Genomic DNA, 15,194 nt, shown 5'->3' with positions numbered 1-15,194 from the left:
GTGGTTTTTACTTGCACAGTTTATTCAGTAAATACATACAATCACTGGTCTCTTTGGCCATTGTGGTACCAGAATACTTTTAAGTTTGTTGTTCTATGTTGTTTTTCTGGTTTTATCAAAGTGGCGGCACTTTATTTTTATCAAGACACCAGTTCAACTGTGAACCCGGGTGAATGAGCTTGATGAGAATTCAATAAAGTAATGGTCAGATTTGAGGTTTTCAGATCTGAATACTGCTTGGGAGACTTTATAAGTATGACAGTTGAATCTGAGGATTTAGGATCCAGTTCTTTTCTTTTAAGATCCAATGAGGTCAGATCTGAAGTCCTTTGGATCTTCTGAGGAGGCTCCAATGAAGCCATGGTGGGAGCCAAAGCCTTTGGAGATGTGGTAGGGGAACTCTTATGAGACTCCAAAGTAGTTTTTGGATGTTTGCTGGGGGTTTGAACCCTTGAAGAACAAGATGAAGATTTAGGCAACAATCCCTTTAGTACCACTTTATTCCTTTTATCTGAAATCACTTGAGTTAAAAACGGCACAAATAGAGCAATCAGCGTTCAGGTGTGCTGATCCTAGGCAATAAATACGCTCCCTGTGGGCATCAAAATTTGGAATTTTGTGCCTACAAGAAGTGCACTTTTTAAAGCTGGTTGATTTCTCTGCCATAATTAACAGCAAGAAAAAAACAGAAGACAACAACTTTATATACATACATACACACACACACACACACATATATATATATATATATATATATATATATATATATATACACACACACACACACACACACACACACACACACACACACATATATATATATATATATATATATATATATATATATATATATATGAGAGAGAGAGAGCGTTCTACTTTCAAATCTTGAAATACTGAAATGTCAAATTTCAGTATCTGGAGGCAAGAATCCCTTAAGTCCACATTGTTGTGATATCAATATCAAAAGTCACTTATCATAGGATCATAGGAATTTAGTAGGCTACTGGCCCTGAGGACTTTATAAGCCTAGCTAAGAGTTTAGTCCATACATAGACAGATCAGCACCCGATGCCCCTGTCCAGAAGGGATACGGGTGGAATTCCAGGAATATATTTTCTATTTCCCATCCAGTTAACCATATTGTGCTTAAAAAGGGGTAAAGATGTACTGTGGTTGACGTGGAGAGGGAGTTTATTCCATAGATGGGGGAGTCTCTGGGACACAAATCTATCCTGCCAGCAAGTCCTATTGATGTCACAGACCAGGTTGAGGCGGGATGTGTGGGTTACTCAAGTGCAGCTTGACTTGTGGATATGCAGCAGTCCCATCAAGGCAGGGTCAGAGATCGCCTTGTATACCAGACAGAGGTCACCTCTGAGGAGTCTGTATGAAACAGAGTAGAGACATAGGAGAGACATAGGACTTTTAGCCTATCTGTGTCTGGCAAATTTTTGAGGGTCTGGATTCTTCTGCTGGGAACCTCTGTGGTCTCTCCAGCTGCTGCATGTGCTTTGTGAGGTACATGCCGAATGGGGCATTGTACTCAATAATGGGCCTTATAAGGGAAGAATACAGGGATATTATGACCTCCTTGTCCCTGGATGATATATCCTTACTTATAAGGTGGGCCATATAGAAAGCTTTCTGTACAATGGAAGCAACATGGTGGTCAAAAATCAGGCTGCTATCAATCTGGGTGCCCATATCCCTCACAACTGACTGTGTGCTTAGAACGTTGTTATTAATTTGATAATTTGTGGGGACATCTCTCTCTCCAAAGGGGATGTTGATAGATTTTTTTTTTGTATTCAGCTTGAGGCCATGTTTCTGGCACCAGCCATTTGTTTGGGCGAGACCCTCTTGGTCAGTCATAGCCCACTGATTTTGGCCTGTACCTCAGAAAAGTATATCCCAAATAACAGAGGCCCCAATACTGAACCCTGGGGTACGCCACTCAATACGGGTCTACTGCTTGAGGTGGCTTCCCTTATTTTGACTAGGTGGATTTTATCAGTGAGCCAGTTGGCTACCCATCTGGTAACATATGCCCGAGTGGGGAATAGTGTCGAAGGCTTTGGCCCGGTCAAGGTAGGCAGTGTGTGCTGTCTTCCCCTCAACCACGGCTTTGGTGACTGTCACAAAAAAGTTGACCAAATTTAACAGACATGACTTCCCCTTGATGAAACCAAACTGTGTGGGATCTCCCTTCAACACTTGTGGAACCAACTCGTGCAGTAGTGCAACCTACATTCTGTTGTTACATGCAAAGTATACAGTGATTTAAATGCAAAACTCAAGTACCATTCATGGACATTTCCCATAACAGTCTTCTTTTTTTTTGTAAAACTCTTGCCACAGCCTTTAGGAATTCCATGGTGGAATACGAACCTTTATTCTTAAGTATAGTCTCGAACTGGCCATGTCTTTTAACAACTTTTGTTTTCTTAGATTATGGCAGACACCCACTAGAAATACTAGCCCTTATCTCCTCTCCTCTATCCTGTTCTCCCACAAGTGTAGTTATGAGAACAGATAGATATGTTGCTTGAGCACCTAATAGGCACTTCAACCTGCGGTGCCAAGTTTCCACCAAGTTCTGGGTACAAGGGAGAAATAAAGCATTAAGGTTGGACACATGCCAAAAAGAGACAGGGAACAAGGGAAGGAATCTACAGTAGCATGTGGTTCTTGTGCTTAATTTTCTAACTTTGCCAAGCAAATAACAGTTAGAGAAATATTTTATCAGCTCTCTGCCCTCCAATGGAACTTCCTCTTCTGGCAAAAAAGCCAGTGCAACTAAAGACTTCACTGACAACTGGAATGCCATGTTTGCATTATACAGTGATCCTAATCTTAATTGCCGCACCTTTCTCCAGATATTCTGGACAAAATGAAACAAGCTTCCCTTCGACACTGCTCCATTAATGTTTGCCCTTATACCCTTTATTGTAGCAATCTCGAAATCAAACAAAACATATGTCAATGATGTTTCAAAGCCGTGTTCAGATAACAGATGGACTACATAGTGTCACGTAAAATTATATGCCTTAAGGGACTTCTTGGTCATTAAACAATGCAGTAGAGGCACTGACTTGCTGCACCCTCCATACGTAAGATAATATTTATATATATATATATATATATATATATATATATATATATATATATATATATATATATATAGTTATATATATATATATATATGTATATATATATATATATATATATATATATAGATAGATAGATATTTATAATGATATGAAGGTAAAATACCAGCAGTGATTGAAAGAGTACCCTTTAATGGGTAAGAAAAGTAAAAGGAAAGTAAAAGTAAAGGCTGGTACCAACAATGGTAAACAAGGAAATTACCAAGAATGCAGAAGGAATGATAAAAGACCTATCGTACAGAAAAAAAATCAATGAAAACTGGAAAAACTTGATAAAAAGAGTAGGAGGATAGCAGAAATACTAGAATAAATGTACTTTCTGAAAACAAGATACTGAGCAACTGGGTAACATTTAGAAACATCCTGCGAGAGGATGTGCGTCCCTGCGAGATGGTGCCAAATAAGATCTGAGGTATTGTAGGCTGGCTGGTGCATCATGGGTAGAGGGAAGAGCTCAAGATTTGAACCCATACGTCTGTGGTATGTAGCCAATTCTGATCGGAGTTTGGATCCATACCCCATACATTGAAGAAGAATGAAAAGGGCATCAGATCCTACCTTACATGGGCCAGAAGGGGGTTACCACAATGACTTTTGGTAATTCTTTCTAAATATTTATAAATACATTGGAAATTACTGAAACTGTGAAAATGCATACAGTAACATTCCTGACCATGGGAATGATAGAACATCTGTCTTCCAAGCATGGCTGCAAGAATGTCTTGAGCAGAGTTTTTTCAGTTGTCTGTTTTGCAAGGAAGTTAACAGATCTATTTGAGGTGTTTTCCACATTTGGATCAAGTCCTGGAAGAGTTTTACATGGATCTTTAACTTATGCAGGTCTGTCCAGGATCTGCTTAGTCTGTCTACCACTGTGTTTTTCTCTGACAGAATGTATGAGACCTGAAGAGTCAGAGAATGTTGTAGAGTCAGTTCCTGGGCCATCAGTACCAAATGGCAAAGAGGGTATGACCTTATACCTTCTTGCTTGTTCAGGTACCACATCACTATAGAATTGTCTTTGACCACTAGAAGAGGACCCGGTGTCTGTAAGTGATAAAGAACTTTTAAGGCATGAATCACTGCCAACATCTCTTTTACATTTATGTGCTTTACCATGTCCTGAGGACTCCACAAGCCTTGCACTTGAACTCCCATAGACATTGGTTCCCATGCAAAATCTGAAGTCCATCTGGACAGACTAAACTAAGGTTGGAAGACAGAAAGTGAGGCATGGATTTAGTGACAATTAATCCCTCAACCACTGCAATTTCTGTTTCACAAATCCCAGTACTGGAACCTGGAAATCCAAGGAATGAAGGTGTTGGGTCTGGCATTTCTTCCTGTACCAATGAATTGTTCATGTGTAGTATGGCTAGTGGCTCATGAAGATCATTGATACCACAATATCTAGAATTTTGAGGAAATCTCTTGCTGAAGACATGTCTTGAAGAGAGAAATCCAAGAAAATGCCCAGATATGTGAGAATGTTGTCCTCTGGTAGGAATGCCATCCTTTTTACTGTGTCTATCCAACACTCCAAGAAAACAATTCATTGATGGAGTGTGAGGAAGGACTTAATGAAAGTTCAATTTAAAGCCCAGGTGGGAAAGAAGGGATGCGGCCTTATCTGAGGACTCCCAAACAATCTGTACAAATCAACAACTTGTCTAAATAAGGAAAAATGTGGATGTATATGGTTCTGCAATAGGCAACCACTGGGGTCGGACACTTTGTAAACACTCATAGTGCAGAAGATAGCTCAAAGGGTAATGAAGAAAACTGATAATGTAAAGCCAGAGAGAGCAAAGCTCAAAAATTTCCAGAAATTAAGAGCAATAGGAATATGGTAATAATCAACCCTGAGATCTAGAGCCACCATGAAACAGTGGTCTGTAAGCAATTCCAGGAGCTACTGTAAGGTCAGCACTTTGAATTTTGGAATTTTTACAAAGATGTTTGTTTAGAAAGAAAAAAATCTAGGAAAGGTCTCTAACAGTGCTCTTTTTTTGGTACCAAAAAGATTCCAGGACTTCCAAGTTGGCTGCACAGTGAGCAAGAACATCATTTCAGCTCTCGCTGTATGAAAACAGAAATTGAGAAACAATAGCCAGTGATATTGAGAAAGTGAATAAAATTCAGTTACTAGCTAGTAGTTCAGAAAAAAACAGTTCAAGCTCCAGCTTTGTGCAGGACATGGTTTCCAGTAATCTAGAGGAAAAAATTAGTTGAATGTGTCCAGAGCTTATTAAAATAAACAAAAAGCTGAAGGAGTATATCAACTCAAATAAAAGGCTGGAAAAATGGAAGAAACTTTAAACAGATATTCAGATGAGCTTATACAACTGCAAAAATCAGATATCAAAATTAAGAAAAGACTGGCTGAGTATGACACTGCTCAAGAAGAGATGTTTAAAAACTGGTAGGATTAAGGGATACAGCACATGCGGGAAATCTGAGATTTTCTGCTGTACCAAAGAAACAAGAAGGAACAGATTGCACTAATTTTATGAAGGCACAAATAAGCATCTGGACTGGTATTTCACAGACGGAACTGTTAACAGAAGGGGCACACCACACCATGTGTATTCTGCAAATCTGGCCATGAGAAAGCAGCCAAAACCTTTATCAGTAAAGATGCAAACCTACAAGCAGAAAGAATTGATCCTGATAAAACTGTGGCAAAAGGGCAAAGTATCAAAAGTTGGAGACAGTAGAGTGTTTGTGGAAAATCACTGTACACCAGACAAAAGAGAAAAAACACTGATTTCCTCAAGGCTATGATTCTTCTTTAATGCTTCAAGGCAAGGCTACTTCAAGTTAATGATTTATGAAAACATGCAAGTTGTTTTCACATCTGGGGGGATAAAGATAAAAAAAGTAGAAGCACAGGCAGTACAACATGTGTCCTAGCATGGATAACCGTAATTTCAAGTTAGTGAAGGATTTTGTTAGCAGCAGTCTATTTTGAGCATATGTTCCTATTATGAGGATTAAACATCATCAAATGAAGATGTACATCATTATGTGTGTTTGTATTAAGTTAACAGGTTCTGCAAGTGTTCTTGAGGATTTTTTTGAAGGTTTTTATTAAAACAAAAAGTTTTGCAAAATGTGACAAAATTTTCAATGCCAATGATTACAAAAAACTGTATAAAGGATTAACCTGCCAAGCATTAATGGGTGCAGGTATCACAAAACCTGGAAATACACATTTATAAAAGCTGCCATATATAATATTTAATTTATTTATTTTACATTTGTTTACTGGGAAAATCCGACTGGGCAGAGCCCATTTTCAGTGGATGTCTGGGGAGAAAAGCTCCACATACTTAAAATTCCATAAATAAAGTAACAAACAAAGTTGAAACAATTACAAAAACCTAATAAGATATTAATAAAATTGCGTTACACAGTAAAAAATATTAGTTCAGAACTTTACAACTTTTAGGGATATAAATAAACATCCAGTTACAGCAGTACAGTTAAATAATAACAATAGTGAGCAACAATCCTAGAGCCATAAGGTTGGTATAAAGATGCATAAGGGGAAATAGCTGTTTAGAAATTAGCCTGGACTGTGACATGAGCAGAGCCATAAATCAGCTAAGTGGTTCTTTAGTAGTGTTCTAAATTGGGTTATATTGGAGGTAGTTCTTATGTGGTGTAGAAGTGAGTTCCAGTGTTTAGAGATATGACATGAATAAAGTGAGCATCCTGCAGAATTATTAGCTTTTATAACTTGTAATAATGTTTTATTTGTAGAACGAAGTGTAGGTAAGAGTAATGGTTTCTTACCATAATGGTGATACGTTCTATATTACCTTGAAAAGTGAACAGTCTCACAAGCATAGACAAAAAGGAAAGAATACTTAATTAAAGTAGAAAGTACAGAGTGCAAATAGCAATGCTGCAGGAGACACACTTGGAAAGAAGTGAGCATGTGAATTTGATAAATAAAATATTTCAAGATAGATATTCTGCAGAATATCAGGGACAAAGGAAAAGAGGAGTACTTATATTACTGCATGACAGGATATAATCTGAATAACTAAGCCTACTGCAGCAGTGATCAATATGATGAACATTTCCTTTGTCTTTTACCTAAAACTACCATGTAGGAAGGGTCAATAAGATCCTCAGTCAGTCTTAATAAACTACTCCTTTCCGGTGGAAGTAGTGTAGGGAAAGGTAAAAATGTATAGTTTTCTATTTCTTTTGACAGGAAAACTGGGGCAAATTGGTTTACTCATGGTAGCAGCTGCTTCCCCAGGGTTGGGCAAAATGATTTTGGCTAAGCAGGGGAACCCTCCCAGCCCCTTCTCCCAAGACTAACAAGAGGGGCTCTCCTTTGCCCACTGACGGGTCCCCAACAGCTAATCCCTGGTCCATAGTGTCTGTATGGACAACACAAGAGGGATCTGGAGGAAAATGTGTGGTCTAAGGACCCCATTTTGGCCACAGCACAGTCACCCACCTACTGCTGAGACAAATTGCTAATTTCTGTGGTGGCAATAGCTAACTTTTTCTTTTTGTGATTGGAAGAAGAGCCAACATGGGACCAGTAGTCTGCACCATGGTCAAACTGAAGATGATGCTGCTTTCCTGGGGAAACTAAGAAGCACAAGCTGGTAAAATTTTAAAAGTAGTACAATGTCACTCCCCCCAAAAAAACACAGAACAAATACTCTAATACACTTGATCAGCCCCAAAATTTAATTTAAACACAGTTTCTTGACAGAAAAATGGTTTTAAAATGTGTATTTCAAGTTTTAAACTGTCAAACACAGAAGTGTACTCCCATGTAAAAGTATGGTAACGCTGCTTAAGATGCACTCTGCAACACAGGTAAGTAAATTAAAACATTAAAAAGAATATGCTGAATGTTTCTTCCCAAAAAGAACTTAACTGCCCAGTAATGGAACAGCATAAGCTGACCATAGATCCTCTGAAGTCCAGACAGGAGTGCTGTCTTCAGTGGCAGGAAAGCTCTGAAGGGCTTGTTAACCAATCCTGTCTTTTTAGTCAGCTACACTAGAGCCTAATAATGGTTTGAGAATGTAGAAGGTGCCCCAAAGGTTTGGAAGCTGATCAGCTGTTATACCCTACACAGGATATAACTCATATAGCTTAGACTACTACAGCAGTGATCAATATAAAAAGCATCAAGGTTAGTAAAGTGTGCTGTCAGGGTCAAAGGAACTTACAACACTTTGTGTCATCATAATTCAAGTAATAAGTAAATGCATGTAAAGATAGAAATATAAACTTACTGATCCCTATAAACTGATGGTATATGTCTGAACAAAGTATCTGTAATTGAGTAACACAGCTGGGTAACTAATGGTTTCAAATGGAAAGAAGAAAGGAAGATGGTGATCATCTGGAGGGTAACAGGTCATTCCTGATTTAAAATACACTTACTCAATATCCCAGATGACACAGGTTCCATCGGAGCTTGCACTCACACATTCTTTATTATTATTCTTCACTTTAATGCATGACACAGATGATTTGTGTTCCTTCATTGATTCCATCAGTCTGTGGGCATTTTGGCTTATCTCCCACACTCTTATCTAAGAGAAAAAAATCAAAAAGGCCATCATGGATTAATGAGTGCAGTGACTGACTTTTAGGGTGACAGACACTTTCACCTCATTCCTTCTGCTCTTCTCTTTACTTTCCCATGGAAACAAGTAACCCTACTGAAAACACACTGTTTACATGGTCTGAACTGATAATTAAGTGAAAATCATCTTAACTAGTCATTTTGTCCAGTAAGGTAACCTGACACCAAATCTGAATACAAAACGATATGCTATTTGTTTTAGAAACAGGCATGTTGATGTACAGTTTATTCCCCCCCCCCCACCCCCATGGAATAAAGATCTTTCGCTAAATATTGGATGGTGAGGGAATGCTGTGTTATTAAAAATATTGTAAAAGTCATTCATCATATGTATCATGTTTCTTTAGCACATTTGTTAAAATGCATTCTTTTGATTCCCACAAAACATTTGACATATTTACTATGTCACCTTCAATAAACTAGGCAAAGCATATACAGCCAACCAGCTGCTCTGATTTCAGTCAAAAATTCCTTCAATTTGCTTTTATAAAGATTATATATAGGGCATTTATAAAACTTGATGTCAGCTCCACAAAAAGTACTGATAAAAAATACAGAAAAAGTATTTTGCGAAGGGGGCTCTTGCACTCTCAACACATCTGTAACTTAATACACATACTGACTCAGAGACTGTACAACAGTGATGAAACATAAATTCTTTAAAATCTACTGTCCTCCGATCTCACAATAGCATATACACACTGACACAAGGATGTTGTACTCCCTGTCTCTCCTTTACATACACACACACACACACACACACACACACACACACACACATGCACACAATAACTAACGTGTACCAATAACACTTTGTTTTATAGCAAAATAAATAGAAAGCTTGTGAGGAAACTATTACTTTATTTTTGTTTTACTTGGATCACTTGTCTGTGTAGTTAATAAAGGATTTTTGACTGGAAACAGACTGCGTGCCTTGCTTGGATTACTTTCAAATACTTAGCAATTCTGTACAATTATATATTTTTTATTATTTTTTTTTTACTTAAGACGAGTTTAAGTTCACTACTTCTACTACTATTGTCTGATCTGATTAATATACAGTGATTAACTAGAGATATATGGACTGAAAATCTTCCACACAGAGAAGTTTCTTACACTGTTTTGTTTATCTATAAATCATCCACACATGGACGTACACCAACCAATCTCCCACACAGACGTGATCTTTTGTCAGAATGGGAATCAAGGTAAATCTGGTAAATCCCACTTCAACAAAAGTCTACTCTTTGATACAATACAAGTAACCATTTGCAAAAAACATATAACTAAAGTATATTAGTTTTACAGTTGTATGAGTTTATAAACGCAGGTATGTTCCTGTTTTTTTTTCTTTTTGTTTCTTAAGCTAAACATATGCTTGTTCCACATCACACACAGTTCATATACTAACAAAGAGATACAAAACAAGGATGTACTTTATAACTTTCGTTATTTGATTTAGCCATAGAACCACTGGCATAGCAATTAGACAAAGCCAAGACATACCATGTTCATAGCCTGAAAAATACCTCACTGCATGTGAGTGGCTTATTGCATTTTATCACTAACCCTGAACTACCAAATTTTAACCGTTTATCAGTTTATCGGGATTGGGGTCGGCCACTGTGGTGCAGCGGTTAGCACTGTCGCCTTAGAGCAAGAGGTTCTTCGGTTCAATTTTCAGCTGGAGTGCCTTCTGTGCAGAGTCTGCATATACTCCCTCCTGTCAAATGAGTTTTAAAGACATGCAGTAGGTGTGTGTACATGTGTTTGCCTTCTGTTGGGCACTGGGCTGGCAATTTGCCACCGTAAAAACCTCACTGCAAATCAGTCTGCGGACCACTGATCTGCTGTGACAACCCCTAATGGGAGAAGCCAAAAGAATTCTTGTAGTATCAGTCTCATGATTCAGTTAAATACAAAATGTGCCATCATTACAAAGTAATATTTCACTAACATACTTCTGGGTTCAAGTAAACTCAGACTGGAAAGCTGTTGTAAATAACACTCATCAAATAATTACAGAGTAGTATACAAAAATTACAAAAAATCGAAAGGCATTTATTTGCCATTTAAACAGAGCCTTGGTCCTATCAAGATGTTAAGTCTTCCTAAAGTGCTATATACTCATAGCAAAAGAATCAGTAGACCCAGTGAATAAAACTATCAGACATTATGAAATATTATAAAATTCTGTGTAATTCCCACATATCATTACAGTTCACTACAGACATCACATAAGAAAAATTAACAAAGAATGTTCAGATTTGTTAAAATTGGAATTATATGTTATGTCTACCGTTATAAGGGTAATTTTATAGTGGATTGATCCAATGTGCAACATGACATACTACTGGGTCTACCGGAGCTTACTAACTGCAAGTATATTTCTCCCAGTCTGTCATGGATGATCTTACTACCACCGACAAGACTATTGTGATTGTGACTATGTAAGTTACTGCCAGCTATGCCAGAAGAAGTAGGGCAGTGGATATGTAATTTATGCCAGCACAGCTAGCTGGAATTTTGTAAAGAAGTATATGTAATTTGTATTTGTACAGATGCTTGTGTTGAAAGTATTTGTAAAGTTGTTTGTGTTAAAAATGTATCCACAGTGTGTCCTGCTACACAAAGGAAGAAATGTGCATGCATTATTGTACCTGTTTAAATGTATATATTGTAACTGATGATACTGTAAGAGAAGAGGTCCACCTGACTTTGAAACATAGTAAGCAGGGGCAGCTCATGCTATAGGACTGCAGGACTGCAGCCCCCCCCCCCCACCACCACCACCTGTAGAAAGAAGAAAAAAAAACAAATCATTTGTCCCGGAACTCCGCACATACATGCTTGTTGTTCCTGGAACTCACAGAACTCCAGACTGCTGTGTCAGCAGTCCGGATAGGGGGAAAGGCATCTCTGCCTTGCAGATGCCCAGAAGTCTGTGCGGTGATGACCGCATAGAACAGAAGAACTACTCTTGCGGGGAGGACAGTTGAGCCTTCTTGCAGGAAGGAAACCAGCCATTAGATGTGTGTCTGTGTGAGGACAGTTGAGCCTTCTCGCGGGAAGGAAACCAGCCGTTAGCTTTGTGTGTGTGTGTGTGTGTGTGTGTGTGTGTGTGTGTGTGTGTGTGTGTGTGTGTGTGTGTGTGTGTGTGTGTGAAATGCCCCAGTTGCTTTATACTGGTGGCTAGAGAGAACACATGGTGGTGGATAGAGAATACCTCAGACTTGAACCCTGTGCATTGGGTGCAGGTGGCAAGGGTCTGAATTCCCTAACCACCACCATTTGTAAATAATTTGCAGATTTTTGCCTCATATTTGTTCTTTTATGTTCCTCATAAAATCTGTGGTTTCTGTATTTTTGTTCCCTTATACAGTCAGTGGTGAAGTGGTAGCATTGTTGCCTGACAGCTACAGGTTCTCTGGTTTGATTCTTGGCTGGGGTGGCTTCTGTGTGGAGTCTGCATGTCCTCCCATCTTACAAAGACTTGTGTCTGGAGTGTTTCTTCCTGGGCCTCTGCTGAAAATTTCCTTTTGTTTTGTTCCAAATCAGACTTTCCTGGTTAACAAATGTTAAATAAATATTTGAATTTCAGACTTCATATTTTTCAGAAAGTACATGATAACACAAAACCTTTTATTCTAGCAATTTTCTAAGTTTATAAGGTGGATATTTGAAATGTGTCCCTATTTTTGGGACTGTATTCTCCCATTACTGGCTTTGTCCAGGTTTTTTGTGCTAAGGTTGAGAGCTATGGTGAGGACTGAATTCACTGAATATGTTTGGGAGCTGTATTCCCCCATTACTGGCTTTGTCCAGGTGTTTTTTGCTAAGAGGTTGAGAGCTATGGTGAGAACTGAATATACAGAATATGGCTGGGGGCTGTATATCTCCATTATTGGCTTTGTTGAGGTGTTTTGTGCTAAGAGGTTGACAGATATGGTGAGAACTGAATTCACTAAATGGTAGCCATTTAAGATTCACTCTTCCCCTCTTTTACAAAAAAGTTGATTTGGCATAGTGGTATGTTGCTCTGACTTTTATGATGGAAATGTTCTGAATCGGGCAGTTTTGCCATTATTGGTGCATGCATTTTGTTTCATTGTTTACTGGAAAAATGTTCAAAATGATAAATGTAAAATGTCCTCTAACAAATGTACTGTACTGTACAAGGAATATAATTTAATACAATCAGGAAGGTTTATCAAAGAGAATGTGTATGTTTCGTGTGCAAGGGGCCTATGATTTGAAAACTGCCCAAAGTTAATCTTTATCTGCCACTGGCAAAATGTATTTTCTTTGAATGTGGGTTTCAATGCTGTTTCAATGAATGTGAGTTTCATGGGCAGAGAAATTTTAATGCTAAGTTTATTTTCATTGTGAGACTGCATTGCTTTGTTTAGCAGATATCTATTCGTTTTGTGCTGTAAAATGCAAAATAAAACTTTCAAATGAAATCCAAATCATCGCAGAAGTAAAGCAGTATGCACATTACATTGTTTATGGTAAATGGGGTGAAATAACCAAGGAACGGGACATTGGAATGGCTGCAGGGTGGAGGTTCCATTCGATCATGATTTTGTGAGGGGGGAAGGGCAGCAAACTCAAAGACAGCCCCGGCTGAACTAAACCTCTCAACTGTCCAGATTTTTGCAGAATTAATAGATTTTTGCTTCTTATTTTTGGTTTGTTCCTCATAAAATTTGTGGTTTTCTGGAAAATCATTTAGGAATGAAGTCACTAAATAATGACAGACATTACGTTTCAGATGTCATAACCTTCAGGAAAATGCATGCTTAAGCAAAACCTGTTATTCTATCAACTGTTAAGTTTATACAAGAGCAATTGTTAGTACTGTTTATACGTTCCCCCAATATATTTGGCCTTATCCAGATTTCCTGCATTAAGAGGTTGAGAGGTACGTGCAAATAAATTGCTTTATAGAATTAGGAATATCCAAACCTCTCAACTGTCCCCAGTTTTGGCTCAGAACATTGCTCTCCCCCTAATAATCCCTCCGCAAAATGGCAACTTTGGAAGAAAACGTGGAGGGTTTACAATTATAAATAACTAATGATCAGAGTTATAGATTACTTTTATGTCAGAAATGCATGTAGATTCTCTTATTTTGTCAGCTGCTCAAGTTAACAGCACTAATGTTAAAAAGGTGTACCTTCTTTGACAGGTTCCCAGCTGTATTGTGTGGCAATTTTATATTTTTGCATCACATTTTGGTCCATTCTTCATAAAATTGTGGTTTTCTGGCAAATTACTGGCAAATCATTAAAGATTGAAGTTAGAAAATAATGGCAGACATTTGAGTTTCAAATTTCATACCCTTCAGAAAATTCATACTAATGCAAGAACTACTACTATTCTATTATCTTTCTAAGTTTATAAGAGCAATATTTAAAAATTGTCCTTATTTTTGGGCATGTGTCCCATTTCTATGTATAGCTTTATCTAGATTTCTTGCTCTGAGGTTGAGAGGTATGAGTGTCAGAGCCATCACCGTCAGCAAGAGACATTTCAAATTGTGACATACTTGTTGCACCCCACTTCCCCATGTAGTGACTCGGGATGTCCAAACAAGGCAAGGAGCAGTTATGCAGTGTAAGTGTGCAGAGTATTTCTCCATCCAAGGTAAAAACAAGTACAACAGTGGCTTTTCATCTGTCCTTGATTTTGCAGAATGTTCTGGTTTTCTGTCATATTTTTATACTGTTGATTTATGCTTCTTATTATTCATAAAATGCATGCTGTCGCAGTGCCCTGTTGCTCTGTGTTTAAGTAGCAATGCTTTAATGATCATCAGGTAAGCTTGTCAGAGATTGCAAGATGCAAGTAAGCTTTAATAAGCATACTGTTAAAGAATTACCAACATTGAAAGCCTTTTTGTTGTTGCCATGCAGAGAATATATACATAACTAGATAATGTATAAGCCTAAGGTAGTGAAATGCATATGACAGTATTTGTAATAAAGGACAGGATTACAGTATTTTCAGAAGCTCATTACATTTGTTGGAGACTTGCAATCATCTTTGCAGGCTTTACCCTTAAACTAAAAAGAATGCCAATCTATCATGTGTGGTCCATAACTTGTGCAGTAATCGATTAAGCAATTTATCTTGAGCTTGTTTCTTGTTTGCTGCTCATTTTTTAATTTGATCATGTCTTCCCCATAAAACAAGTTGATAGTTGCTGTCAGGCGGCAGGTCTTTTTTGGATAAGAAACATTTTTACAAGTCGGGGTATCACAGAGATTGCTACTTTCAGCATATTACTTGATAATTTTATAAAGCTGAATTTAAATTATAATTAGAACTGCAGTGCAAGGAGAAGTGGTTTGAGTTGAGTGCTGCTGCTTTTTTTTTATACTTGATTTTGACTG

General features: G+C 37.9%; 1 protein-coding gene across 1 annotated transcript in view; it reads right to left on the bottom strand.

Moving 5' to 3' along the window:
* The window catches only part of CFAP52 (cilia and flagella associated protein 52), a 788,965-nt gene that overhangs the window by 261,203 nt on the left and 512,568 nt on the right, over positions 1 to 15,194 (bottom strand). The window contains exon 11 of the mRNA XM_044068790.1: positions 8,592 to 8,743. Coding sequence (XP_043924725.1) covers positions 8,592 to 8,743 — 152 coding nt within the window. The remainder of the gene's footprint in view (positions 1 to 8,591; positions 8,744 to 15,194) is intronic.

The sequence above is a fragment of the Protopterus annectens genome, chromosome 4.part0 (genome assembly GCF_019279795.1).
Source record: "Protopterus annectens isolate FY-2018-M chromosome 4.part0, PAN1.0, whole genome shotgun sequence".
NCBI lineage: Eukaryota > Metazoa > Chordata > Ceratodontiformes > Protopteridae > Protopterus > Protopterus annectens.
The sequence above is the reverse complement of the archived record's forward strand: the minus strand, read 5'-3'. Positions and strand labels throughout refer to the sequence as shown.